General features: G+C 46.9%; 2 protein-coding genes across 6 annotated transcripts in view; one reads left to right on the top strand and one right to left on the bottom strand.

The window, feature by feature from the left end:
• Positions 1 to 18,463, top strand: part of gpatch8 (G patch domain containing 8) — a 64,992-nt gene extending 46,529 nt beyond the window's left edge. For all 5 annotated transcript variants that reach the window (XM_066698638.1, XM_066698639.1, XM_066698641.1 and 2 more), the window contains 4 exons: positions 1,244 to 1,330; positions 5,534 to 5,677; positions 12,227 to 12,357; positions 12,604 to 18,463. In XM_066698638.1, coding sequence (XP_066554735.1) covers positions 1,244 to 1,330; positions 5,534 to 5,677; positions 12,227 to 12,357; positions 12,604 to 16,465 — 4,224 coding nt within the window. In that variant the 3' untranslated portion in view covers positions 16,466 to 18,463. The remainder of the gene's footprint in view (positions 1 to 1,243; positions 1,331 to 5,533; positions 5,678 to 12,226; positions 12,358 to 12,603) is intronic.
• A 1,783-nt stretch (positions 18,464 to 20,246) lies between these two features.
• Positions 20,247 to 27,162, bottom strand: gosr2 (golgi SNAP receptor complex member 2). The gene is made up of 6 exons (XM_066698643.1): positions 26,760 to 27,162; positions 25,786 to 25,850; positions 24,346 to 24,454; positions 23,444 to 23,576; positions 22,763 to 22,903; positions 20,247 to 22,094 (listed from the first exon to the last, which is right to left on the bottom strand). The coding sequence occupies exons 1-6, from the start codon at positions 26,786 to 26,788 to the stop codon at positions 21,933 to 21,935; spliced, it is 639 nt and encodes a 212-aa protein (XP_066554740.1). The 5' UTR covers positions 26,789 to 27,162; the 3' UTR covers positions 20,247 to 21,932.
• Between the last annotated feature and the right edge of the window lie 713 nt (positions 27,163 to 27,875).

The raw sequence follows: 27,875 nt of genomic DNA, 5'->3' as shown, positions 1-27,875 counted from the left end.
CAATGTCTGGTGATGGAGGGCCAATTTTTGGAGGTTGCATGGGAAGGGGTGGCCGCAGTAGTAAATGAACCACCGATGAAAACAAAATATGTCCTAAATCATACCTTTTATTTCCTATACATTCCTGTTAGGGAACATTGTTACCACTGTGCAGGCTGGTGGTGGTGGTGGTGTAATGGTGTGGGGGATGTTTTCTTGGCACACTTTAGGCCCCTTATTGCCAATTGGGCATCGTTTAAATGCCACGGCCTACCTGAGCATTGTTTCTGACCATGTCCATCCCTTTATGACCACCATGTACCCATCCTCTGATGGCTACTTTCAGCAGGATAATGCACCATGTCACAAAGGTTGAATCATTTCAAATTGGTTTCTTGAACATGACAATGAGTTCACTGTACTAAACTGGCCCCCACAGTCACCAGATCTCAACCCAATAGAGCATCTTTGGGATGTGGTGGAACGGGAGCTTCGTGCCCTGGATGTGCATCCCACAAATCTCCATCAACTGCAAGATGCTATCCTATCAATATGGGCCAACATTTCTAAAGAATGCTTTCAGCACCTTGTTGAATCAATGCCACGTAGAATTAAGGCAGTTCTGAAGGCGACAGGGGGTCAAACACAGTATTAGTATGGTGTTCCTAATAATCCTTTAGGTGAGTGTATAGTAAAACTTCAGAAAGGGTGGGGTTGACAGCTGGCTGTGGGGGGCCGCACCAAACATCCTCTAGGGCCGCATTTGGCCCCCGGTCTGCACTTTGGGAACCCCTGACTTAGTGGGAGGAAACTAAACGAAGCAATCAAGTAGCTAACTGCTTTTACTGCATTACATAACCCATGAAAACCAATTTTTAAGGTGTTCCAGCCAACTAGCTCCACTAAGTAAACACAGATTAAATTATTGAACACTCGGATGGACCGATCCCCTCTCCCACTATGGCAAGCCAAGTTGTCATTTAGAGATCTCTCAATACAATTTAAGATATCTTAAATTTAAACAATTGGAGATATCTAAAATTGACTTCCTGTCCCATGCATTTGAGATCTAATTTAAAGCTCCAATTTGAGGTATCTTGAAATGGAGCTTTAAATGAGATCTTAACAAAATTGTATTTAAATACAATTAAATAAAACTCAACTAGTAGGGAAACCGCAGGGCTGTAGTGAATGTGAGTGTTTGTATTCTAAACCCTGTGTGTGGTGTGCAGTGTCTTCTGACATGGTTGTATTGTGTTGGCAGCTGGACTATGCAGAAGACGCCACAGAGAAGAGGCGTGTACTGGAGGTGGAGAAGGAGGACACCGAGGAGCTGAGGCAGAAGTACAAGGTACAGCACTCCCTCTGGCACTGGCCACAGGGACACTGCAAACTTCCCACACACTTGACATTACTTGGTGCAATACTAAGTGGAGTAGTAAAAAATAAAAAAAAGTATACAGCTTTGTTTAGTCAAAGGTCAGTTTGAATGGAGTTTCATGAGAACATGAGTATCAATGAAAACTGTTTTCTACACTAGTGTTCAGAAGTGTTGGGCTGTTATTTTGTCAATACTGTTCATTTGGAAATGTAATTAAGTGGGGAGAAAACAATATAGTGCAGAATACTAATAAGCTAAAGGAATTTGGATGCCTGTCCCCCCTCATTAATCAGACCACTTGGAGTATCTTAGCTGGCAAAAATCAGCTCTGCCTGCCTACACATCCATTAATGTGTTATTTATTTAGGAAACCTGGTTTTGAATAACATCCTGTCTGCTAGTAGACAACATTAATTCTGAGAGGCACTTATTTTCAAGTCATGTTTGAGTGTGTTTTAGGTGTTGGGACAGAGGGCTTAGCCTATTCATTGATTTTAATCAGGACAGCCAGATGTAGAAGAATGTAACAAAGCGAATTAGCCACTTATGCAATGAATGGAAGAACATTAGTACTAAAAAAAAAAAAAAAAAAGTCCTGAAATTATTTTATGCAAAGTCAATTGTAAGATAGGCTATAATGAGAGAAACTGGTAGGGATAGAGAGTGATGGGGGGAGGGAGGAAGACAGGAGATGGACAAAGGGAGAGCATGATGGTCGGATAAAGGCAAAGGGAGAAGAGCCGGGCCAGAGGGAAGCTAGAGAGACCCGGAGGTGGAAGCCCTTTAGACTGATGGCACCACCAGTCCTGTGATCTGAGTGATTGAATAAACCCTTGGTGCTACAGCCTTTTAAAGCTCTCAGTCCGAGTCTTTAGAAGAGTCCCCAAGGTGTGCTGGTGGTACTTCCTGCTGATATACTCAAGTGTTTATCTGTAATCATAGTGTTTGTAATATCTCAGTTTGTTAAGATCATCCAATTCTGATGTGCCCTCTGAGCTGTGAGATGGATGTGGGCTGGATAATCAGTCTATCTGTCTCTAAATACACAAGGGAGCATGACAGCCCAGAGCTGAGCTGGACGCCCCCTGAGCCAATAGTTTCCTTCAGTGCCGTTGCACAAAAAGGACAGGTCAGGGAAGTGGAAACACAAGAAAACTCCAGAAATCTACTACATGAAAAAGAATCAGAGTGCTTCTTTAAGACCACGAAGATGTCCTTATCTCCTGGCCTAGGTGAGCTGAATGGCTTTTTCTCATCGGAGTTCCTCCTGACATTCGCTCACCCTTGATCTTCTGCCCTGGGGTGACATGAGTGCTGTATTCTTCTACACTGCCAGCCTTAGTTGAAACGTGGACTCGGGTCAAGAGCAAAAACCAGTCAAAGGACTTGTCTTGATGGGGGATGGTCTTCCCTGCCTCTAAGAGGATGATTACTCTGCTCAGAGCAGTGCTCTCTTGCTTTAGTTGCTTTAGACATGTGCTTGCAGTTCCTGGGTAGACCCTGGGGAGAGCCAAAGGATTGAGTGCTTGCTCAACCTTGGCCCTGCTGGGGTTTTATTTGCAGGTGTGGTATTGGCATACCAGAGCACAAGAAAGTTAGAAGTCAGAGGAGGCAGTTTGGCCATCTTACTTGCATGGTTGCTAGGAGCTGATCGATCCAAGAATCTCTTCCAGCACAGAGTTTGTGTGGGTGCAGTCAGTCATGTAGTGTGTCGATCATTCAGGCAGTGTGTCAATCAGTCCTTACCTTGTTGTGATGCTGTCTTTGATTTCCCAGTGCACTGACTCACTAGCTCGGCTGGGCTGCTAAGACCCAAGAGCAAGACTTACTGTGATTAGTGATCTGTGATCTACCTAATGCCTAGAGGTTCCTATGCAGGAGTTGGAACGCACGAGAGAGAAATGGAGATTAGAACAGAATGGGAGCTAGAGACCAAAGACGTCCTTTAATCTAACTCGACGGGCTTTTCATTGCAATACTTTGGGAGGAACCGTTTGTGATCCGTAGAGGAAATCATGAGGACTGACTGTGCATGGTTACTGTAAGGTCTTGGGGAACACCTGCAGCAGCAGTTCTTTCGCTCTGTCTTCTGAAGGGAGAGCACACAGAGGCAGAGGGAGGTGGGTAGGGAGTGTGCCCCCCCCCACCATCTTTTTTTGTCTCCTCTCCATATCGGTAGAGGCGGTGCAGCTTTGTATCTCTCAACGTGCTTTGACTGTTACTGTGCCATCTGCGCACCTTGCGGTACAGTCTGTCATTGAGTGAGAATACTCACTAGTGGGGTCCTCCCTCCACATTGTGTGCTACTATGTGGTGTTTGGATCTACAGGGCTGGTAAATGGGCATTTCACTAGTTTTGAATGAGTGTTTTGGGGGCCGATATTGGAGGCATGGAAAACAGAAAGTGGTAATAGATATTTTCCATTTGTTTTTATTCATTACATTTTAGAATTCTTATGCTCGATGGAGACATTGTCATTTAGAATACCTACCTGCACAAGTTCTGTTTAAAAAAGTGCTGAGCTATAGCTATATCCTTGATGTTACTAGAATAGTAGTAATAGTATTTGTATTATTGTTGTGGTTCTGTTCTTATACTAAACACTGACGGTGTAAATGCCATCTGCAAAAGTGTTTGATCGTTTCAGACTCCCCACCCCTGTGGTCTGGGCTCCTGTATCTTCAGTTTCACAGGAGCTGCTCTCTGTGTGTCTGTGCTTAATGCACATCTTACATTTGATCACTTGTATCATGTAGTAGTGCCAGGCTTATTTCTGGGAGTCTATTGAGCTTTAAATGACTTAGCGATGTAGAATGTGATGTGATTGTGCAGATGGGCGGCGATGGCAGGAGTGCCAGTGAGATCAGCTCCACTGGATTAGGGCTGCGAAACACTGCTATTCTGGTGCTTTATCCATTTAATTGATTGTTTTAATCTTAATGTAACCGGGTCACTTGGAAGGAAGATAATTCCTTCCTACATAAAGCTGAAAAAATGCAAAGCCATCTTAAAAACCCACCGAGCTGTTACAGGGTTTTCACCTCCATAGGGTGAAAAAAAAAAAAAAAAAACAGATGTGTATGAATCTGGGAATCATTTTCAGTATTCATTCTCAATCTGCCTACTTCCTTTCCTGGTGGTTTACACCATTCTACTTAGTATTGCACTATGTAACTATACAATTGTTTGCGATTGTTAGTCTATTATGGTATTAACCGGAGGGTGTGTTGGAGGAAGGGGTCACAGAGGTGGGTTTTAATCTCTTTTTACCCCGGTTCTGCTTTTTTATAATGGCTTCTCGTGAATGTGGTTGTTATGCAGTGGTGTTATCTGTGGAGTGATCACTCAAAGGTAGGTGTCTGTTCCTCATACGCCAGGCTGTGTTACCGGCATTGAGAGCGGAGGTCTGGGGTCTCCCAGCTGATTGGTAGTCCACTATTGTAAGGGAACTGCTGAGCCGAGATCCAGGCAGTGCTGTTAAAATGGATTATAATATTTCAGTCGGGTAATTAAAGCACAAATCTTAGTCACTGCATTAAAAGGTTTCAAAACAGTGAGAGAATCTCTTTTGCACTTTAATAGACACTGCCCCTCCTTAACCTGTAGTAGGAGGAGTTTTTTGTTTTGTTTGTTTTTTGGGCTGTTCGTTCCCCACTGATCTCTGTTTTAATAAATTGACCCCATAATTGAATTAATAATTAACCAGACCTTTATGAATTGAGCCATAAGCATACAAAGGCATAGTTGAGTACATGCAGGGGACCAGTTAAGAAACCAAGAGCTCAGTGGGAATATAAAACACAGGGTGCCCTTAGGCCGAGGGTTGCAATACTCTTGTCCAATGGGGAAGCCCAGCTCCTAGCTGCTTGCTGCTTGCCCTGTAGTGGCAGCAGGGACAGGGCAGCACTGAGCATCACACTGCTTCCTTCACAATTACTGACTTCTACATTGCAGTGTTCATCCACTCCCTCAAATCACTCCCGGTGTCAACTGCAGTTCTAAACGAATGCCAATCTGTCTGCGTGTATCCACCTATGTAGGATGTGCGCCCCTTTTTTTTTTTTTTTTATTAGACTTGATACACTGAGAAAAAGATGACCTTGTGAAATGTTGCTTTGAAAATCTCCGTTAACTTGTGCCGGGCTCACCTTCACTCTCTCGCGGTGTTCCAGGATTATGCAGAGAAAGAGAAGGCCATAGCCAAGGCGCTGGAGGACCTGAGAGCCAACTTCTACTGCGAGCTTTGCGACAAGCAGTACCAGAAACACCAGGAGTTTGACAATCACATCAACTCCTACGACCACGCTCATAAGCAGGTAGGAGCCCCCAGCGTGCAGGATCGCTGTGCTGTGATTTGGCAGTCCAGGGCTGCGCTTGACGCACTGGAACGGGTATCGTCTACAAGCAGCCTGTGGGTTCTGGGTCTCAGTTCAGTGTCTGTTGGTGTCTTTATCTTCATGAAATATCTGTGCAATGAACTTTGCCTAGTTTTAAGAAGGTGTGAATGCAGAATGAATAGGGGGTTGGATAGTACAGATCATTTTGTTAAATTTTCATTGGATATCTACCTCATCAGGGGCTGAATGCTCCTCTCAGTTGATTGGCACAAAGTGGCTTGTGATAGCACTTAGCACGCATACTGCGTAATCTTGTCAGCCTGTAGTTTCTGAGCCACCTCTCGTCTCCTTATGAGAACTTCAGTGCATTCCCATTCAGTGTATTACTGTCATTTGCTAATGTAAAATTGAGGTTTTAAATCAGTTGTCATTCTAATGAATAGCATATGTGACATCTGATTCACACACAACAGTCAGAAAATTGCCTGTGGGGAAGGGAGGCAGTAAACACACATAGAAGCAAATACTTAAATGTGTGCAATTGAGAAACTGTGAAGTGAGATGAGTGCAAGGTGAAGCTTCTCCCAGTTATAACTGAAATGTATCCCTTTGGATAAGTATGATTTTTCTCCTCAGAGAGCACAAGACGGCAGAATTATGAATTAAACTGCTCATTTTGCAATAAACTGAGATGAACACATATGGGGAAAGAAATAATTTAAAATCTGACTTGTTTGTAGTTTCTTTTTACAAGTAGATAAACCCAGATAAATCGCTCAGGTCTGAACCGAGTCTTTCTTCATGTTGTCCTTTAGTCTTTGATGTTATAATTGTATTTGCTCTCATAAAATGGAAAGATATGTTTTCCTGGAAGAATAACTGAATGTTGTTGAAGGGAATGCAAATGTTCATTTCTATTAATTTTGTACACAGGAATGGTCTTCACTAAATACTGGTATTTCTTAAAGACCAAATATTTATCAGTGGGACCTGGAACCTTCAGGCCTGCCTTGAAATGTATGAACCCAGGACACAGAGCTCACGTGTTCTGTTCTGCCCTCTGATAGTACAACAAACAGTACACAAACACATTGCGCACTGCCTGGATCAAGTTTGCTTTCTCTGCAGTGAAACAGGTGGTCAGTATTCTGTGTATGTTTCAGACAGGAACCAAAAGTAAATGCCTGCCTTGTGGCTCCCGTGGTGTGGAGGGCATAATCTGCCAGATCGGTTTTGTTGTCTAATTCCCATTTTTGAACACAAGAATGGTTACAAATGCTCAAGTTACTTGAATTTCAAGAGTTTCCTCGTAACCGGAGGGGTAAAGCCTCCTTGAGTTTAATACGAGCAGACCACATGCGTTTCAGTTGTGGCAGCTAATTTCAGTGCTGGACAGGCTGTCCCTCTCTGGGTGCCGTTTCGTTGCATAAATCAAGATACTGTCAGGAAGCATTTCCCACAGTCCTCCATGATTTTGTTAAATCACCTAATTGAAAAAACACACTGTCAAATTTCACAGGGATTCTCTCGAACCGCCTGCCACTTGGTTAAACAAAACCGCACGCGAGACAAGCACCAGAGTAACTTGCCCAAAGGTCTGCAATGGATCTATGCTTCCAGATTTAGGGTCTTTGTTCACCTATTTGGTGTGATTGACGGCACAGAAGCACATTTCACACTCAATTTAAAGCATTCTGCTGACAATTTTCTTTTATCTTGAAGTGGAAAATTTGTCAAGGCATCTGATTCTTAGTAGAAAAAGTGTGAAAAACAGATCGAGGCAATTCTAAAGTCCGTAAATTCAGATTTTACAGGCTGCTTTTATTCCATTAAGCCTACTGAGGGTAAATCATTTGAGGGTTAGGCAGCTTCCATTAACTATGTAGAAATGTTAACAATAACAACAAAACAATATATTAAAAGGCAGATTAACTTGAACCTAAATACAAATATTAAACTTCTGTTATGTATTTGTTCTTGGGTTGGTTGGTCTAGTTTTGTTCTAGGAGCTGTTCTTGTGTTGAGTGAGTGTGTGGTTTAGTTTGTTTTTTCCCGTTTCTTAATTTTATTCTTTGATCAGTCATTAGAGGGTTCTGATTGTTCGCATTGTGAGAGCCCAGCGCTGAGAATGCCTGTGGTGATAAATGGAGAAACGGGGTGTCCAACCTTGACGTGTCTCTTCAGGGGACACTCTGGCTGTTGCTTTAATCAGCACATAAAATAATAACACAGGCTAAGCTGTATAACAGATCATTCTTTTACTTAACACACAACTCCCCTGAGGGGTGCTAATGTCCTGATTTATATTAATCAGGAAAGCTGTACACTCTGAGAGGTGTGGCGTTCTAGCACTTCAGGAAGGAGAGTGAGGGAGAGAGAACTCCCATGTTGTTGAATAATTAAATTCACCTCAACACTGTAAGCCTGGGGCTATAACAAAAGGGGAATTTCCTGTCCAAGCAGTTTCTTCACAAACTTAAATTAGTGTGTTTTTTTTAGAGGTTTCCTTTTCTTGGTTTAAAACCCTTATGCACACAAGCACTTTGAAGTTTGAAGTGCACCATAATGTACAATTCACTTTCCTGTTATAATTGTTATTATATTTATTATTTGTAATTCCTTAACTTTTTAAGTGCAATGTCCCAGCCGTACAGGTTCTAATATGTACCTAGGGATTAGAGTAGAAAAGCCCCATTGTGCCACAGTGCCCCTGCAGCCCCCCCCCCCCCCCCCACTGGCCAGTGAGAGTAGTGTGAAAATTGGAGTAGGAAGTTGATTAAGTGCTTGTGAGAACATTTATTTATTTATTGGAGCTCTCAAGAACCTGCTGTGGAAGGGCTACCTCAGGTTCCTAGAGCCACTGTCAGCCACAATATGAAAGTCCACTGCCTGTCATAGTGTGGAGTGTGATCAGCTCACTCATTGATTTAATGAACAATTGTCAGCTTTGTAAGAGGTCTGTTTTGCCCCATGTCCTTTTAGGGCCACTCTGCAAATCCTGCTTAATCTCCAAAATTAAATAGTAATGGCTATACACTCACTTAAAGGATTATTAGGAACACCTGTTCAACTTCTCATTAATGCAATTATCTAACCAACCAATCACATGGCAGTTGCTTCAATGCATTTAGGGGTGTGGTCCTGGTCAAGACAATCTCCTAAACTCCAAACTGAATGTCTGAATGGGAAAGAAAGGTGATTTAAGCAATTTTGAGCGTGGCATGGTTGTTGGTGCCAGATGGGCCGGTCTGAGTATTTCACAATCTGCTCAGTTACTGGGATTTTCACGCACAACCATTTCTAGGGTTTACAAAGAATGGTGTGAAAAGGGAAAAACATCCAGTATGCGGCAGTCCTGTGGGCGAAAATGCCTTGTTGATGCTAGAGGTCAGAGGAGAATGGGCCGACTGATTCAAGCTGACAGAAGAGCAACTTTGACTGAAATAACTCGTTACAACCGAGGTATGCAGCAAAGCATTTGTGAAGCCACAACACGTATAACCTTGAGGCGGATGGGCTACAACAGCAGAAGACCCCACCGGGTACCACTCATCTCCACTACAAATAGGAAAAAGAGGCTACAATTTGCACAAGCTCACCAAAATTGGACAGTTGAAGACTGGAAAAATGTTGCCTGGTCTGATGAGTCTCGATTTCTGTTGAGACATTCAGATGGTAGAGTCAGAATTTGGTGTAAACAGAATGAGAACATGGATCCATCATGCCTTGTTACCACTGTGCAGGCTGGTGGTGGTGGTGTAATGGTGTGGGGGATGTTTTCTTGGCACACTTTAGGCCCCTTAGTGCCAATTGGGCATCGTTTAAATGCCACGGCCTACCTGAGCATTGTTTTTGACCATGTCCATCCCTTTATGACCACCATGTACCCATCCTCTGATGGCTACTTTCAGCAGGATAATGCACCATGTCACAAAGGTCGAATCATTTCAAATTGGTTTCTTGAACATGACAATGAGTTCACTGTACTAAACTTAAACTAGCCCCCACAGTCACCAGATCTCAACCCAATAGAGCATCTTTGGGATGTAGTGGAACGGGAGCTTCGTGCCCTGGATGTGCATCCCACAAATCTCCATCAACTGCAAGATGCTATCCTATCAATATGGGCCAACATTTCTAAAGAATGCTTTCAGCACCTTGTTGAATCAATGCCACGTAGAATTAAGGCAGTTCTGAAGGCGACAGGGGGTCAAACACAGTATTATTATGGTGTTCCTAATAATCCTTTAGGTGAGTGTATACCAAGGAGGAGAGCGGCAAATCTGTTATGGTTGGTTCCAATGTTTGATTTGGTGTACAGTGTGGGAGAAATGTGTGGGGCCTTTGAAGGGAGAAAATGCTTATAAACCGTGGCTATTGAAGACCATGGCACGTGTGGTCAAACATGAGGAACACATCGACCAATCAATGCGCACCATGACCTCTGCTGTGGGGGTGTGGCAATCAAAGAACCAATTGGGAAGATGGCTTGTCGTGTTTCTCCCTGTAAACCCCTCCCTCCCCCTCTCCGCCCCCTCTTCCCATGGCTCCCCACCCACTCGGCTCCACGCTGGGTGTCGATCTGTAGAGACTGCTTGCCTTTGTAATGCTTAATTTTTATTTTTCTCTTTTTTTTTCTGTTGTATTTTTCTTTTTTCCCTTCATTTTGTTTTCATTTTTGTTCTGCAATGTTTAACATTTTTCAGCTGATGTATTGCCAGCAAACCCTTCTAAAAATGTGGGCGTCCAGACCACCTGCGTGAGTTTTTTTTTTTTTTTTTTTTTTTTCTACTAGCTTGTGTAGCTGTATTATTCGTGTCTGGCTCTTCCTTCCCATACCACCACCACCCCACTCCACCCCTGCCCCCTCCATCTGGTGAATAAGTGTCTATTTCATAATTTGTTTCTGTTTTGTTTTGTTGTTTTTCCATCACTAACTATTGTCTGATGCTACTTTGCCCTTTCAAGGCAATGTCCAGTTTTGCAGAGGGTTAGAAAGTCCAGGATGCAAGTCGACCATGTACTAGCCTGTTTCTTCAAATGCTCAAGTAATTAAGATTAAGACAAAACAAAACAAATAAATGTCTTCTGTATACACAGCTGTCTTTCGACGCATCCAAAACCAAATGTGCATTTACATATTCAAATGGCCCTCAGTGGCATTTCGAACTAAATAACTCTGCCTTGTGGCTCACTGATCGACTGCTGCTGGGACATTGTTGTGGCTCCTTGCAACTTCGCTGTGCTTTTTAATTTAATTTTGTTATTTATTTTTTATTTATTTTTTGTTATTTTTCCGGTCCTTATTTTTCTATTTTCTTCAACTTTTGATGTTATTTTAGGTTGTTTTTTCCCCCGATGGCATTGGCTAATCTCTTGCTCCTCTATAATCCTCACTCTAGGGTCACCCTCCATCACCTCCCCCTTACAACCTCCCTGTCCCCCGGACACCGCTCCCCTCCCTGCTCACGCTCCTAACTCTTTCATTTCAGCCCCTTTGCCTTTGACCATCGCACTTTAGCAAAGAGGTGCATTAGACTTGAGCTGTGGCTTTGTAACCTTTGTAATCCGCTGCTTGTTAAATGCAACAAAACAAAAAAAACAAGAAAAAAAAAAATACGCCAACATCAACAACAACCAAACCTAGCACAATAACCCTGTTTTCTGAAATCACTAAAGCAAAGAAAGAGCTGGGCATACTCTGGAGTTTCCTCAGTGGCTCTGGGGTGAAGGTAAGAGGCTCCCTGACTTCGATGTGATAGTGTCATGGTTACAGTGCTGTGGCTTTTAAGCAGGGGAGGGGATGGGTCAAGAGCTGCAAATTAATCTGGTCCATTATTTAATCAATATTTGTATAGTTTTCTTTTTGTTCTCCAAAAAGCGCGTTCCCATGTAATAGGCCCGAGAAGCTCGTCTGCAGTTTCTAATGCAAATGTGTGCCTGGCTCACACCACGTACCTAATCTAGCAGTGGCTTTAACTGTGTTCTGATGTGATTTTATTTGGTTTTTATTTTTCTTTGTATTCAGTTTCTGCCATTTATCGCTGCTGTGTCTAACAGTAGATATGGGACAGCCAGTCGGTGTATTCCCACTGCTAGGGTGTTTTTGGTTTCGTTTTGGTTTCTGCGCGGTGTATAATACATGACAGCAGAAACTGAAGATCAAAGCCTCCTTGAAGAGGTCAAACTACCATAAATGCCAAACATTCCCCTCGTCAGAAGAATTGGACACAAATCCAGTTATTTTTAAACAAAATTTTTCAAAATGACATTGGGAGTATCTGTAATAATCTTTTACGTGAAATCAATGTTAAGGCTATTTAGAGCTGTACAGTCACTGACAGCACATTAACCCTCGTGGTGGAAAGCATTGACTGAGACTTGTGTGTGTTTTTGTGAGTGTGTGTGTGTGTGTGTCCTAGAAAAGAGTGTGGTCACTGACCATCTCTCTCTCTCTCCCTGTCGTCTTCTCCCTCTTCTCCTCCTCAACCCTGTCCTCCCTTCCTGGTTCCCTGTCTGGCGGCACAGAGGCTGAAGGAGCTGAAGCAGAGGGAGTTTGCGCGGAACGTGTCTTCGCGCTCTCGCCGGGATGAGAAGAAGCAGGAGAAGGCTCTCCGGAGGCTGCTCGAGCTGGCAGAGCAGAGGAAGCAGCAGGACTGGTAGGAAACATCACCCTTTTCAGGGGAGGGGGTGGGATCTCAATATAAGTGCACGTTGGCCTGGTCTTCTACCATATTAAACACAGAGTGTATCAGCATACCCCCAGCTAGCCACAAAGCCAACACCATCACCACGTTGGGTCACTCTCTCTCTGTGTGCCTTGCTGTCTCTGCCTTGGTGTGGTCTGATGTTGGGCTGTTGTTGCTGTACAGTGTGACCTGATGTTTGCCTCTCCTGTCTTGCAGCGCCCCAGGCAGTGGGCCGATGTTCAAAGCCACGACCGTTGCAGTGGATGGGGAAAACAGTGAGGATGGCACCCCAATCCCTGAGGGGGCTTCTCTCCAAGAGGGGGCCTGCGAGGGGCCACACGGAGAGGACAAGGGAGCCTTCAGTTATGGCCAGATTGCCTGCGTAGCATCACCAAAGCAGGTGACTGCGGCCACCCTTCCTCCAGCCAGAAACAGCCCCTCCTCCTCCTCCTCCTCCTCCTCCTCCTCTTCCTCCTCCACTGCCTCCACAGCCATGATGCCCAAAGTGAGCGTCTCCTTCTCCTTCGCCAAGAAAGCCCCTGTGAAGCTGGAGACGGCGGCCGCAGTGTTTGCAGAGCAGGGTGAGGAGGTCTCCTCTGAGGAGATCGCCAGAGAGGAGGAAAAGGCCGTGGACGAGTCCTCTGGGACTCCCAAGGCTCCCAGCAGTGATAGCCCAGGTAGGGTTCCTGACGAGGAGCCGGCGCAGCAACAGCAGCAGGATGAGGGCGGAGCATTGGCCTCCACTCTGTCCAAGCTAAAGATGATGATGAAAAGAGATGAAGCCTCATCCAATCAGGAGCCCCAATACTACCACTACGTTCCCCCGGCTCACTGCAGGGTCAAACCCAACTTCCAGTTCCTGCTCTTCATGAAGGCTTCCGATCAGAGCGGCTGCAGAGAGGAAGAGGAGGAGCAGGCAGCAGCCTCAAGCTCCTCTGAGAAGCAGACCAAGGCCCGGGAGGGCAAGCAGGAGAAGGAGCCTGAGAAACAACAGAGAGCATCAACAGAGCCAGGCTCCAGCACACCCAGGCTGAAAGTAGAGGAGGGAGCCGGGGGTTCCCCTCGGGTGAGCACTCCGTCCACAAAGGGAATGCCAGACTGCAGCCAAGAGGCAACTGAACCCCATGTGGGCCCCCGGCTCCCCACTGGCCCTTTTTTCCCAGTTCTCAGTAAAGACGAGAGCACCACTTTGCAGTGGCCTTCAGAACTGCTGGAGTTCACCCGTGCACAGCCCTCCCTCTCCTACAGCTGCAACCCCCTCTATTTCGACTTCAAGCTCTCACGGAACAAGGGGAGCCGTGGGGGGAGGCCCCCACGAAACACTGAAGCCAGTTGTGGGGCTGGGAAGCCAGGGAAGCCGGGGGGGGAGAGCACAGAAGTGGGCAGCCAAGAGCCAGTAGCAGGCACGAGTGGCAAAGTGACTGCCCCTTCTGGTGATAAAAAAGACAACTCCTCTAAGAAGGAAGATGGAACAGAGGAAGGGCAAAAGCAGCAGAACAACAGTGGGAAGAAGAAGAAAAAGAAGAAGAAGCACAAAAAGTCAGGCAAGCGGTCAAAGCGCAAGGAGAAGGAAAAAGGGACTGGCGAGGCAGAGATGGAAGCGGACGCGGCTGGAGAAAAGTCCAAAAAGAAGAAGAAACGCAAGCGGAAGAAGAGTAAGAGCAGAGCTTCGGAAGAAGAGGGGGAAGGCGGAGGGAAGGAGAGCTCTGCACCACAACAGGCTTCAGGGAGTGAAGACAAAGTGGAGAGTGGGAAGAGGAAACGGCCCCTGAAAGAGGAAACCCCAAGGCCAGGTGCTGAGGAGAGTAGCGTGGGCAAAACCTCAGAGCCGGCAAACTCCTTAGAAGAGCACAACGGCACCAAGCGACACAAACCAGAGCCCAGTACCCCGGCTCCGGTTCCAACTCCGGCTCCGGCTCCAACCAGCTCCACTTCCTCTATGCGGAAACGGTCCAGCAGTGGCGGGGGCCGGGGCAGTCGGCATGCGAGCAGTGAAGATGAGAGTGAAGATGGGGGTTCCTCCTCACAGCGCTCCCGCCACCATACCTCGCCCTCCCGGCAGCAGCGCCGGCACTACAGCGAGGACTCTGAGAGGTCGAGGAGCCGCTCGTCACGCAGAGGAGACCGGAGGAGCAGGAGAGGGAGCAGGAGGGGGACACGGAGGGGACCGTCGTCACGAAGCCAGTCCTATTCCAGCAGCTCAGAGCGCTCCTCGGCAGGGAGCAGCCGGTACAGCGGACGTCGCGGCCGCAGCTACTCGGACAGTTACAGTGACTACAGTGAGGGGCCGCGGCGCCACTCCAAGCTGTCCTCGGACTCTGAGTACGAGCGGCGTGAGGGAGGGGGCAGCAGGCGGCGGTCCCGACGGCGGCATTACTCCTCCTCCTCCTCCTCAGAGGACGACTCCAGCCGCTCCCGCAGCCACAGCCACCGGCACCATAGGCACCGGCGCAGCAGTTCACGCAGCTCCAGCAGCAGCAGCCCACGCAGCTGGAAGCACAGCAGCTACAGCCGCAGCCGCAGCTCGGCCAGCCGCTCCTCCAGTTCAGCCAAGGGCTCTTCGCGCCGGCGCAGAGAAAGCTCCGCCCGCCGCAGAGACTTCAACCGCTCCCGGATATACCGCTCCCAGTCCCCACACTCCTCCTCCCGCGCAGCCCCCAGGAAGGACCAGCCTCGAAGCAGTGGCCACAGCAACAGCTCCTCCTCCACTCAAAGGCCTGGTGCTAGTGGGGGAGGCGGCAGCACTGAGGAGAGGAACTCCTTGACTGCGCGGCAGCTACTGGAGAAGGTACAGTCCCGCAAGGGTTCTGAAGACAATGTGCCGGGTGCCAAGCCCGGGATCAAACTGAAGGACCCTCCGCAGGGCTACTTTGGACCAAAGCTGCCTCCCTCCCTGGGGAACAAGGCTATGTTGCCCCTGTTTGGAAAGTTTCCAGTGGGCAAGAAACCAGTGCTGTTGCCTCTGCGGCGTCCTGAGGAACCTGATAAGGTACCCAGAGGGGAGGCAGTGGAGGCCGAGGCTGAGGTGATCCTTGTGGAACCCATTCGAGAGTTCCCTCCACCACCCCCTCCCCCACCGCCACCTCCCCAGCAGCTGGAGGAGGAAGTTCCGAAAATCGTCCAGGAAGAGGCACGGCATTTGGCCCCTGAAACACAGCCCATGCCAGAGGGTCGGCTGTTTGAGCGGGAGCCCGCTATGCTAGTGCAGGCGTACCCTGCAGAGCCTGGGCAGGAGCCCCCCAGTGCTGGCCTGGAGCCCCTGCTGCCCGAGATACCACAGCAACAGCATCAGCAGCAGCAGCAGCAACAGCATCAGCAGCAGCACCAGCAACCGCCACACCCCTACCCTGGGTACCCTCCTCCAAGTCTGGAAGAGGAGGATCTGTACATGGAGGCTGAAGAGGACTCGTCCCTAGCCCCTCTAGAAAGCCAGCCCATCACCTTCACCCCCGAGGAGATGGAGAAGTATAGCAAACTGCAGCAGGCAGCCCAGCAGCACATCCAGCAGCAGCTCCTGGCCAAACAAGTCAAGACCTTCCCCTCGGCGGCGGCGGCGGCGGCAGCTGCTGCTGCGGCGGCAGTGAACATGGCCCCGGCGCCACCCCCCGCTGCCCTGCAGCCCATCCACATCCAGCAGCCATCAGCAGCGCAAGGCACGGCCACCTCCATCACCACAGTGCAGCACGCCATCCTGCAGCACCACGCCGCCGCCACCGCTGCTGCCATTGGCATCCACCCACACCCACACCACCACCACCACCCACAGCAGCTGACACAGGTGCACCACATCCCCCAGCACCACCTGACGCCCATCTCCCTGTCCCCACTGGGCCACTCACTCATCCCTGCGCACCACGCTGCCTTCCTCTCCAGCCACCCCATCCACATCATTCCTGCATCCGCCATCCACCCGACCCCACTGGCCCTACACCACATGCACCACGCTGCCCTGTATCCCACGCTGTTTGCCCCCCGACCTAGTGCTGCCGCCGCCGCCGCCGCCCTGCACCTGCACCCCCTCCTACACCCCATCTTCTCTGGGCAAGATCTCCAGCACCCCCCCAATCATGGCTCCTGAGGCTTGCTGGCTGCAGGGCTGTCTGAAGAGACACTGAAGCCATGACCACCTACCTACCGGATTCCCCTTCCTCTTGCCAGCCCCCTCGCCCTCCTCCCTGCATTCTCCTCACACTCTGATGCACCAGCTGATCGGAGCTCCACAGACAACCTACCGCTGCTCTGTCAAACACACTGCACTGAAAGTCGAGCGCTGAGTCGCACGTGGAGGATACAGAGCTGAGGGACCTGGGGAGGGAGGTGGGGGGACCAAACTTGATTTCAGCTTGAGTGGAGATTCCTATCCTTGCGTGGAGGTGGAGATCACCAGCGGCGCCCTGAGACGGCACGAGTCGGGGAGTTCCAGATCAGGGTGCTGGAGAGAATGGCAGAGATGTTTAAGGGGCACCTGAACTTCAGCACTCAATATCCTGCGTGCTGAGCCCCTGGTCTCTCTGGGCAGGGCCTGAACCAGAGGGTCTGGGTGGGGGGGAGTCGTGATGGCTCTACTGGCAGGAGGCGGGGGCGGGGGCGGGGGCTTGGGCACTCGGCAACGCATTGCATGGGAAGCCAGGAAAACCACTGGAGTATTTTTTATTTTTGATCTTATTTTGTTGTATTTGTTTCCCACAGCCAAAGAGATAAAAATGGCTGAAGCCATAAGCTGGACCTGCAGTCATGTAATATGAAGTGACTTCTTCCGAAGAGTTGCTCTGACTCTGAAACTAGCAAATCAGCAAGAAAGCTTTCTTGACTCGAACCAACTTTGTGAAAATGTTTGCTTGCTGTAAATTGGATTCATTTTGGGTGTTACTGACTTCTCCCGATTTTGTGCAGCTAAATCTGTCACTCTGCCGTCACTGCGGATTCATTTCGGATTCATTTGTCGGTTTTCTGCTTCAACTGATTTTTTTTTTTTTTAAAGGCAATTGTTTTTAGGCGTCCGTACATTATTCAGGACTTCAACCGTGAATTAACAGTTTTGTAATTTCTAGAATTATTATGATTATTTTTTTAAATAACTTATGAAAGAATGAGATTGTCTTGCACACAGCAGACCCCCCATGAGTGTGCATGTGTGTGTGTGGTGGGGGGGCCTCCCTCCAGTTTCATGCCAGGGTAGAGCAGAGTTGGAAGGTGTGCTGGAGAGGTCAGGCAGGCGATGTGAAAGCTGTGTTCATCAACAGGTAAGGCTTAAGGAAGTAACGGACCAGACACAGGTATACAGTTAATTGCAAATGAGAGAAAATCAGATTTAATTTCCTGAACAAATATTTATTTTTCCCAGATTGTGTTCTCATATTACAGTACTTTATCAGCTCAATAAAAATATAGAGCATTTAAAAAAAAAATTAAAGCATTTATTTATTTCCAATAGGAGGTCTGAAGGATAAGAAGATTTATATAGCAACCGAATTCTAAACATATGTAAAACCGATATCAAGCATAGTTTTTCCCCTGGTACATTTTATATCGTCTAACAGACGTACCAACCTGTTGCATCAATGGTCAAGCTCTCAGTCATTGTTCAACATTTTAAAGAATTGCACTGAACTCTACATAAAACTGCTGCTTTTGTAGCGTGTAACAATGATATGATTGTAGTATACTGCAATAATTTTGTTTTCTTCAAAACCACCGTGTGTGTGTGTGTGTGGGGGGGGAGGGGGGAGGAGTACGGGGTAACATTAGTTTCCCTCTCTGTAATCTATCTCAGTGTAAATAGGGTTGCTGTTAACTACCCTGTAAAGTTTTAGGGTTTGTAGTTCCTGTTAAATGAAATATTAAAAAAAAAAAAAAACCTTAACTCACAACAAGCAAATGAAAGAAATGAACTGCGCATGTATATTTTATCAAAACCCGTGTATTTTTTTTTTTTGTTTCTGTATTGTAAAAAATTGAAAGTTGACCATTTTTGCAAATGAGGTGTATCCAGTAAACAGTGAACTATGGTGATTTTTGTTTATTTTATTCGGTGCGTTGGGAAATAAAGTGCAGTGAGATCTGCAGGTCTGTTTTACTCCTCTGCTCTTAGTTGTTAGTTTCCAAAGCCATGTGCCTTCTTTACCACACCTGTAGATGGAAAGCCAAGCAATCCTCCCACAGTGCAGTGTCCCTCACCCACAGGCTTGGTAGGAGCCGAAGGACAAGAAAAGAACAAGTGGGCCTCAACATTTTGACTTTAGTCCTCTTGCCTGTAGTGTTCAGACCTGTTCTTTCCTTCTCAACACAAAAGAGGGTACATGTCCATGCATGGTGATTTCATGGTGTCACATTGTTAGTGCGGATTTAGAGGGGTCCATTTAAATTGGGATGCAAGTCCAATAGTATTGAATTTAATCAATGTTCAGGGGGATAAATGACTGAAGCAGGGTTTAGTTAGATTGTGATGCCAGAATGAGATCCTGAACCCAGCCAAGCATCAGGAAATGTTTTAAATATGCTGCTGTATTGTTTGCAAATATATCTTTTACTATTTATTGATATCATTAAACAGAAAAGAGATGTGGGTGTGTTTTATTAGTCCTATGTGTTGCAAGCAGTTGCTATAAAATCTAAAAGGGAATATATATAAAATACATTTAAAAAGTCCCAGAGTTGTAAGGGCCTGTACCAGCTGAAGAAGCTGATCATAAGCATTGTGTGAAGACGATGCAGTGTTGCTTAAACCACCAGGGGGCAGCAGTGAAGTACGTGCTCAGGAAGGGTTGAGCTGCTAATCCTGGGAGCTCAAAGGACAGCTGGTTAAACCTCACTTTGTTCTGTATATCTGCTTCACATCTACATCGAATTGGGGAATGTCCGGAGCAATGCTCAGCACTGGGACGTGCCAGCTGAAGCCCCAGAGCTCGGAGAGGACGGGGGGCTGGAGGTTGTGCCTGTCTGTGTGATGAGCTGTTGATCGGCTCCAGTGCTTATGACCCATTTATAGGTGGACCTGCTGAAGGCCCCCAGGTCCCAGTGTATAAACCGCTCCATGTGTATATATTCTGTACAGAAAGAAAATCCTAACAGCAATGGCAGCCAGTAACCTTTCGGTTTTAACTTTTGTCACGTAAAGATCAGCAGTTTCATTACTGTAAAGAAGAAAAAAAACTTTATAATAAAATATAAAACTATTATTTTTGTCTGTTATGTTTGTTAGCATTTGAAGCTCTCCAGGACTTTGGGGGGGGGGGTGAGTGAGGTATGCTTTGCCATGCTCTGAATTCTGCCTTACAATTCATGCCCTTTTTGGGTTGGAATAACAGTGGAGAGTGCGGGGCCCCTGGTCCTGGCGGCTGCTGGGAGCTGTCTGGGCTTTAATTAATGGCTCCAGGTTCCCCACATACAGGTACATTCCTGTCATGTGAGGACTTGGCTCTACACAGCTTTAATCTTGGGAGAGGTGGGACCAGCGGCTCTGACAGAAAGAGCCCGGAGCGGAGCGGAGCGGAGGACCTTCAGAACGCGGTGGGGCACTGCGGAAAGGGCGAGGCGGGGTGACAGATATGCCCCCCAGCAGCTCCGCGTGCTGTTGGTCTGATCTGCAGTTCAGAGGCCAGTGCTGGTGGGTTGGGGGGCACAGCTGGCCTGCCTGGGGGTTCGGCCCAGCACAAAACATCCTGGACAACAGTAACATTCAGACATTTGTTTTTTTCCTTGCTTGCTTTTAGGAGGAAAAAACAAAAAGGCCTTTAACTGACATTCATGCACACAAATCCACTTCATTTCCTGCACTTAAAGAGGCCTGAGAGACTGGGTACAGTGTGAAGAATCTGTGTATACCGCTGTTTCATAAAGAAGGTAACCAGCACAAGCCATCTCTGAATGCATTTTATTGTTAGACCTCTCACTGGAGCCCCACCCTTTCTAACACAAGAGTTTGGTCGATGGTCCAGTTCCCTGCTATGTGCCTGGGGGACTGTGGAAGGGAAGGCTCAAATTGTTTAACATTTCCACATACAGTATCAATGTCTTTATTCTAGGCGGGGGGTTGGGGAACCCACCAAATATTCTGGAAGGAGTGAAGGAACTAATGCAAGCAGCACAGTAACTGGAAGGCAGGCTCAGTCCACCCTTCCCCCCCGTCCACCCCTGATTTCTTCTACACTATTTTCTACAGCCAGTGGCTTTCCATTTCCCCTGGAGCCACGGGGGGCACGCATGCAGACGAACAGATGGAAGGGCAGGACGAATTCTGTTTTTCTTTCTGCATGTTACAGAATTATGGGAAATACCAAAAACAATCAAACCCAGAACTCCTCACAGTGGCAGAGTACTGATATATAGACCTCGACTCTTTCACTTAGCACACCTAACATGACAATAGTTCAGCATCCACTAAATGCAGTTTTCCGTGTCGAAGATAACAAGTTAAATCAATAATGCACATTATTTACTTATTAACTTACTATGTATACTGTATTTTATTAATCTATATCTTACCGTGTGTTCAGGATTTCACTGCGGTTCCATGTAGACACTGCTCAGGAAATCTTGTTAGTGAGAGCAGGCAGGACTGATTTTATATTGCTAGTCATCCTGCTCTTCTCTAAAATATGTCTTGCTAAAATATTTAGGGTAACGTCATGTCATTAATGTGCTATTACAATATTAATAATCCCAATCAATCTAAGCAATACTCTGGGTGTGGATCAACTTGTTTCACCAATGGGCTTTCAACACCTTTACTTACCCTGTACAGCCCAGCCCCACCAGCTTTGAGAGGCCATCTTAAATCACAAGCTCACAAAGGCACAGGAGCTCTGCAGACAACTGTAAATCCCTCCAAAAACAGACAACCACATCTAATGAGATAGAAACTAATACCAGGAACCACCTAAATGCTACAAAGTGAGAAATTACAGCTCTACAATTAATTACAGCAGGCAGAGAACAGAGGAGGAAAGGAAAGGAAAGTGGGCTGACAGGATCCACTGCTCGGTCAGATACTTCAAATGTCCACAGTTCACCTTCAGTCACTCTTCCACAATGAAGATTGTCCACAGTTTTCTCTGCTCTATTGTCCAGAAGTCAGTGAACTGTCAGCTGCCACGATTGGTCTTTAAATCTTAACGAGAGTGAAGCACTGAGGGGAGTCAAACCAGGGTACCTGCTTAAGACGGGGCAATATTTTGGGGCCATGTGTGCTCCCATGTTCCCCTTCTTCTGACCCCCATAAAAATACAAACCCCTCCATCCTGTCCTAGGAGAGGTAAGCCTGGGTGAAGTGTGTTACTGGAGTTTGTCACGGGTCTCCCCTGCTTGACTACAACACCAGCAAACTTAACTGGAGGGGTTCGTTTACCAGCTGCTCCGGGAGGCGGGTACTGAAGGAAAACGGCTCAGAAGAACTGGAACGAAAGGAAGAGGGGTGGAGGGGGCACAGATCTCAGGTCCCTGGAGGGGTAAACTTGTGTTGATTTTGTGTGGTTGATGTGATGTGGCATTGTGTGAAATCACTGAGAAATTGAGCGCTGGAAACCGGAGGCCCACGGGAGCAGGTCTCAGCTGAGGTATTTCACCACCAGGACCATGACCACACACGTGACCAGCATACCGCCCATCATGATGAACTTATCCTGGAAAGCCCTTTTCTCGATGAGCCTCATCACAGTGTTGGACAACCCCAGCATGTTTGCCACATCCAGCATCTTCTTGTGGGTGCCCTGTGGGAACATGGACAGGAAGCTCACTGGGCTGGGAACCCTGGGGGGCCCAACTTGGGTTAGAAATGTGGCGGACATAAATCCCCTCCCTCATGTCCTTCCCACAATGCACTTGCTCAGACCGGTTCTGTTCAGATGTGGCTTCAAGGTATAATATTTTGTGATGACATGAAAGCACTGCTATGGTGTTTAACGACAGACCTGGGATGATTTAAATGTAAATTTAAACTAAAGTTGTTGGTCTTGGTAATGAAACTGCACACCTTCCTAACCCAGGCTGTGTGAGGTGTGTGTGCATTACTTTGTGTGCACCTTGACTACCATCTCAAACTAGGCCCATCTCTGGCCAGAGCAGCTGGGAGGTGCATCTCTCTCACTTTCTTTCCTTCTCACTGTTTCTCAGCAGAGACACGGTCTGGAGTGGCACCTCGTCCCTCCCTCAGAACACACCCAGATAACAGGAGCCTAAGGCTGGCTCAGGATGAGGCTCTCCCTGGAAACATGCAGTCAGCTCCCCCCCACCCAGTTAACACTCGCCCTGCTGTGGCCCTCCGGCTTTAACACCACAGGGAATGTAGGTTCATCGGTCTAGTGTTCTACACTCAGTCTATATCCACTGCCCTGCGCTGTACCGTGGTGAAGGGGGCAGCCCTGGCTCTGTGTCCTACCTTGAGTGTGCTCCTCTGGTCCCGCAAGCCATGCAGGATGTTGCTGCCACTGCCCAGGAGATCGTCCATGCCCCGGTGTGCGCTGTGCAGGGACGAATTGAACTGCAGCGTCTCGTCAATGGGGATGGAGGTGTCCGCATCCTGCAACAGGGGAGAAGTGTGGGAGGAGGACAGAGTAAGCAGCAGATCAGCTTCCCAACACACTTTCCAGAGAGAAGCTTGCCTCGGTAAACACTGCAGCCCCCCTGCCTGCCTGTGTGCGATGCTTTGACTGTAGGGCTTCATGCCGGCCAAAGGGAACTAGTCAGAGGACACTTCTGCCTGTCTGGTTCACCAATTCTCCAGTGACATTCCACCCAAGGAAAGTGTCAACACGTAGTTCCTTTCAAAGGGCGCAGCTCATCAATCTTACTGAATTACCCTTCTACTGTTCAACACTATTTTTTTGCTGCAAAATGTTGCATTGATTGTACTGAGGCTGTTGCACAGATTCCTATCTGGACTCCTCAGAAACTACCACTAACACAGCTAGGCCCATTCGGGAACATCCCGCGATCTGTGCTCAGTGTTCCAGTACAGAAGGGGTGAACTAGATGACTGGGTCACTGGCTTTGGTGACACCGATTGAGTGTGTGCCGGTGGAATGAACTGTGGGCAGTGGGTAGCGAGTGGCAGACTGACATTGGTGGTGAAGGTGCGTGACATGAGCTCCTCCCGCTCTCTCTCCTCGGCCTCTCGGTTGTAGCGGCGGTGCTGGGAGTTTCGCAGGGCTGTTTGCAGATGCTGGACATCGTACTTCAGCTGGTCTACCCTCCTGGGGGGGAGAGGGGGCACAGACAAGGCATTAAAGCAGTGTACTGAGGCAGTTCTCCCAAGTCCTGGAGTGTGGAACTTACTAGGTCAAGTTCATATACATTTTATAAGGGCAGACATGTAAAAACCTGTGCTAGTGTGGTTGCACAGCTGGTGCTTCAGCAAAAGGCACTGAATATGGTTTTCTTTTCAGTTTGATCATGTGGAGCGATCGATTTCTGTTGGTTTGGGTTTTTCCCCCTCCTCCTTCTCCTGAGCATCCTGTCCAGTGCAACAAAATGAATAAATAAATTCCTTGGTATGTTTGGACAGCATGTTTGAAGCGGTAAAGAAACCTCTCGCTCAATATTGAAGAAATGTCCGGTAATGACACGGATTTCAGAAGAATGTTTGCACAGGATTGTGTTGCTGCAGGCTAACCCCCCCCCACCCTGCCCTGCCCTGCCCTGCCCTGCCCTGCCCTGCCCCCTCACCTCCTTCATGTCACTCTCTCACTGTACACACTGAACAGAAACTAGGCAGAGATGGATAGGTAGATAAGACAGACAGGGAAACAGAGAAAATGATAGATAGAGGTCAACTGCTATAGATGGACAAATGTGGATACGCTATATGCATGTAACGTGTGTAAATCCCGTTGTACTTCAGAAGATCTGTGCAACTGAAGTCATCTCAATGCAGTTTGATATATGAATTTGCCAGTCCTGTTTCTGTGCCGCATTGCAGCGTGTGCAGTGTCTTAGTACATCGTGATGCATCGGGGGACTTACAGCTTGGCGTTCTGCCGTCTGTTCGGTGGCTCCTTGCCGGCCAGGATCTCCAGGCGCTCCAGCTGACTGAAGATCTGGTCAATCTGTGCCTGCAGATCATTCTCCACCACTGTAGTTAGAGCCGGTCAGAGAGGGCAATGAGTTATACACTAAGTAAGCCGGCCTAAGATCAGGCCAGAGAGGGATGCCAGATTGGCTTGTTTTGATCAGCAGCATGCACTGTAGAGGTGAGGGAGCTGGGGGTCATTCTCTCACCTCATTCCAGCTCTCTTACTGCCTGACGTTACATGTGTTCTGAACAAATTTTCCCATAATGTCCCATATCGTGTCCCCTCCCTGAAGTGAATCTGACACAGGCTAATTTTTATTTTCCTGTCTCACATTAAGCCACATTGATTATTTGATCTCTTTTATCCAAGAGGCCACTTCATTCTGGGCCACAATCAAGAGATGTGGAGAGACCGGTCACAGTTTCCACGGGGACAAACCCAGTGGTCTAAGTGTGACCCGTTTCTGGGCAAACCTTCTTCTTGACATTTGATATCAGAGCAGCGTCTTTATCTTGCTTGTCTGCTCTCCCTCTCCTCCCCGGCTTCCTGTGCCGGCACCAGCTTGGCTCAGTACAACGCCCACCAGGGAGAACAATTAAGAGTGAGGGGAGCGGAGAGAGGAAAGAGCTGGACAGCACCCGTAGAACACACCCCTGCCAAAGAAACCCCTCTGACATCACAGTAGCCTGCTTTCTCAGGGCATACAGAACTTATGACTAGTCTGTCGTCTACAGTCTAGACTTCAACAAAAGCTGCTGGTTCCCAGAGATGAAAAATAGAAAAAAAAAATACCATCAAGTACATTTGTTAGAGCATCCGTTAACACTTCCTACATCACGTCAGTCTGTATCAGCAGCTCATTTTGCATTCAAGCGCAATTATCAAACTACAATGTCAAACTGATTGGACTTGCTTGACTGTGATTCACACCTTTTTTTCCATTCAAAGAACAATAGACTGGGTTGGTATTGAGTTCGGATTGACGTGACCCTGTAGTTGGTAGTTTCCTGCACGCTAGGAAGGACCTATTCAAATGTGGAGGGTGTAATGCTTTTCCAGCATTAAATATTTATCCTGTTTAATCACAGTACTGCGAATAAAGAAACTGTGCAGTTTAAATGTAGAATGACAATGGAGAAAAAATAGCAGCGTTTTTTTATATTTTTTTGTTGTTTTCAGCAGCTGTACTCTGCTGTAATAAAATTTGAAACTTGCATTTCTTGTAAAAACAAAACAAAAGGAAAAATAGGAAGCGGGATGCCAAATGAAGTGAAGTATATTTCCTTTACCCACTACTAAAGCATGGTAAAAGGTGTGTGTGTGTTTCATGTGGACGAAGACAGCAGAGGAAACATCCAGTGTGGTGATGCGTGTGTGGCGGCCAACTCACAGTGAACATACTGGCGCTCGGAGGTCTCCAGGTTCCGCATTTTGGACTGCACCTCTTGGATCTGTCTGTCCCGGGGAAAGAGTGGGAGAGAGGAAGAGAGAGAAGAAATAGTAGAGGGTCATCCAGGTAGATAAGAACAGCACAGTGTGTATTAAAGAAGTGATGAGACACCACTCTCATTTGCCAATAGTGACGGCTGGGATTATCATTGCAACATTTCACTCTGTAAGCATGATGGAGTGAAGTCTGGCCTGTGTCACAATTAAAGGGCCAAACAGTCTTGGAAAAAAGAAAACTTTGATCTTTGATCTTAGAGTCAGTATGTTGCCTTGTGTCACCAATGCAATGGTGCAACCTGCTCTTTTTCCATTCTCGGGGTTTATACAAGAACTAATATAATTAATTACAAATATCATTATTTTGCGTTTTCACCACGTTTTGGAGAGTCTGATTAACTTCAAAATGTTATTTAAAGACATTTAAATGAGATAATTATGATTATGTTGGCAACACTTTCCAGTGTCAGTGATGCACAAAGGTTATGTCATCGCCGAGTCAGAGAGCGCAAATCACCAACCCGGCAACTGAACAGAGAATGAGGCGTCTCTAACGCTTGGAGGCCCGGATGTTAACTAAATTATTTGGTGTAAACGCTTCCGATCTGTTATCACTTTTTAAAACAAGTTCATCCCTTCATTTACCCATGAAATGATCGCACACGGAATGGTGAAGTTCGAGCAGTCGGGACGCCATATTGATTCGAATCTCGCACTAGTTACAGCGGCTAATGGCATCTGCTGTCGGGTTTCACTTAGCAATATTAAGAAAAGAGATTTAGAAGGAAATCCCCTGTCGTGATAACAAAAAAATATATATATATACTTGCTGCAGTAACAAAATTACACAACAAACTCCCACTACAGTACGTGTCGTAGTTTAGTCGTCACTACCACCGCCACCACAATATTACTTACTTATTCGTCTGGTGGTACAGTGTCTCCATTTTCTCAGATTGCAAGTAAACAGCTGAAAACCACTGTAATGGTGTCGTCAGAAATACCAAGCGATAGAGCTGCAATTACTTCCTCCTATCGATAAGTTTCTGTTTCTATTCAATCGACAGGATGTTACAGCTGTATCACCCCACGAGTTAGGCGTCCGTCAATGTGCCTGTTTGAAAAGCACAGTGGCTTGGCGAAGAGGCCGGCTGTTCGCTCAATTTTGGTGAGGGACATGAACCTGGTTTAATTAAAACACCACAAATGCAGCGGAATAGTGCGATACAGCCGGCAGCGTCTTATTATGTAATAATTGTGTTTATAATGCTATGAAGAGCAACGCTTTTTTAAATCATAGCTTTCTTGGTGCTCATAGCCATCAACGTTTCTCTTAAACACAGGTGTAAGTAAATCACCGATGAACACAACAATACAATAAAAAAAAAATGCTAGTTGTGTACATTGGTCGCGTTCTTGTAGCGCACACTTCCACAGATCTGCACTTTTGAACCAATGGTCGCCTTCGTGTAGCGCAGATTTCCGCAGTTCTGCTTCTGCACCAATGGGATCGCTGGGATTGTGCAGATCTGCGAAGAACTGCGGACATCTGCGCTACAAAGACGCGACCGATGTTTAGCGGGAGGGATGTGTTTTTTCAGTTTCCAACAGAGGTCGTTGTTGTCAACGGGAACACCAGCTGTATACACATGTCTAATCCAAGCAAAGTTGCTGCCAATATACGGGATACAACATTGCAGCAATACAGTGAATTCTATAGAGAGGGAAAATAGGTGATGAACTGTCTGTATTGCTCTCTAAAACATCCACAAAGATTAGTCAGAAGGGGAGACTAGGCTGTTCTATAATGTAATCCCTGGCACCAGTTCTTCTAGATTATGTGTGGAATCCGCATTCTACACCATCTGTTTTAACACAGTATAATCTGAAGTATCTGATCATGCTTTGTGTGCATCATGTGACACCATTTATTTTGGCATAATATATTACTGAACATATACTATGTCTATAGTACCAGTATGCAGGTTATTATGGTAATTTCTAGGATAGTCTTAAGTAGTTCTAGTATAGGCT

This window comes from Amia ocellicauda, chromosome 3 (genome assembly GCF_036373705.1).
Source record: "Amia ocellicauda isolate fAmiCal2 chromosome 3, fAmiCal2.hap1, whole genome shotgun sequence".
NCBI lineage: Eukaryota > Metazoa > Chordata > Actinopteri > Amiiformes > Amiidae > Amia > Amia ocellicauda.
The sequence above is the reverse complement of the archived record's forward strand: the minus strand, read 5'-3'. Positions and strand labels throughout refer to the sequence as shown.

Bases quoted from the DNA above. Each gene is read 5' to 3' on its own strand.
- gosr2 (XM_066698643.1), bottom strand. From the start codon at position 26,788: ATGGAGACACTGTACCACCAGACGAATAA. The intron at 25,851-26,759 runs GTAAGTAATATT...TCCCCGGGACAG, and splicing joins CTGTACCACCAGACGAATAA to ACAGATCCAAGAGGTGCAGT. The intron at 22,095-22,762 runs GTAGGACACAGA...ATGTTCCCACAG, and splicing joins ACCAGAGGAGCACACTCAAG to GGCACCCACAAGAAGATGCT.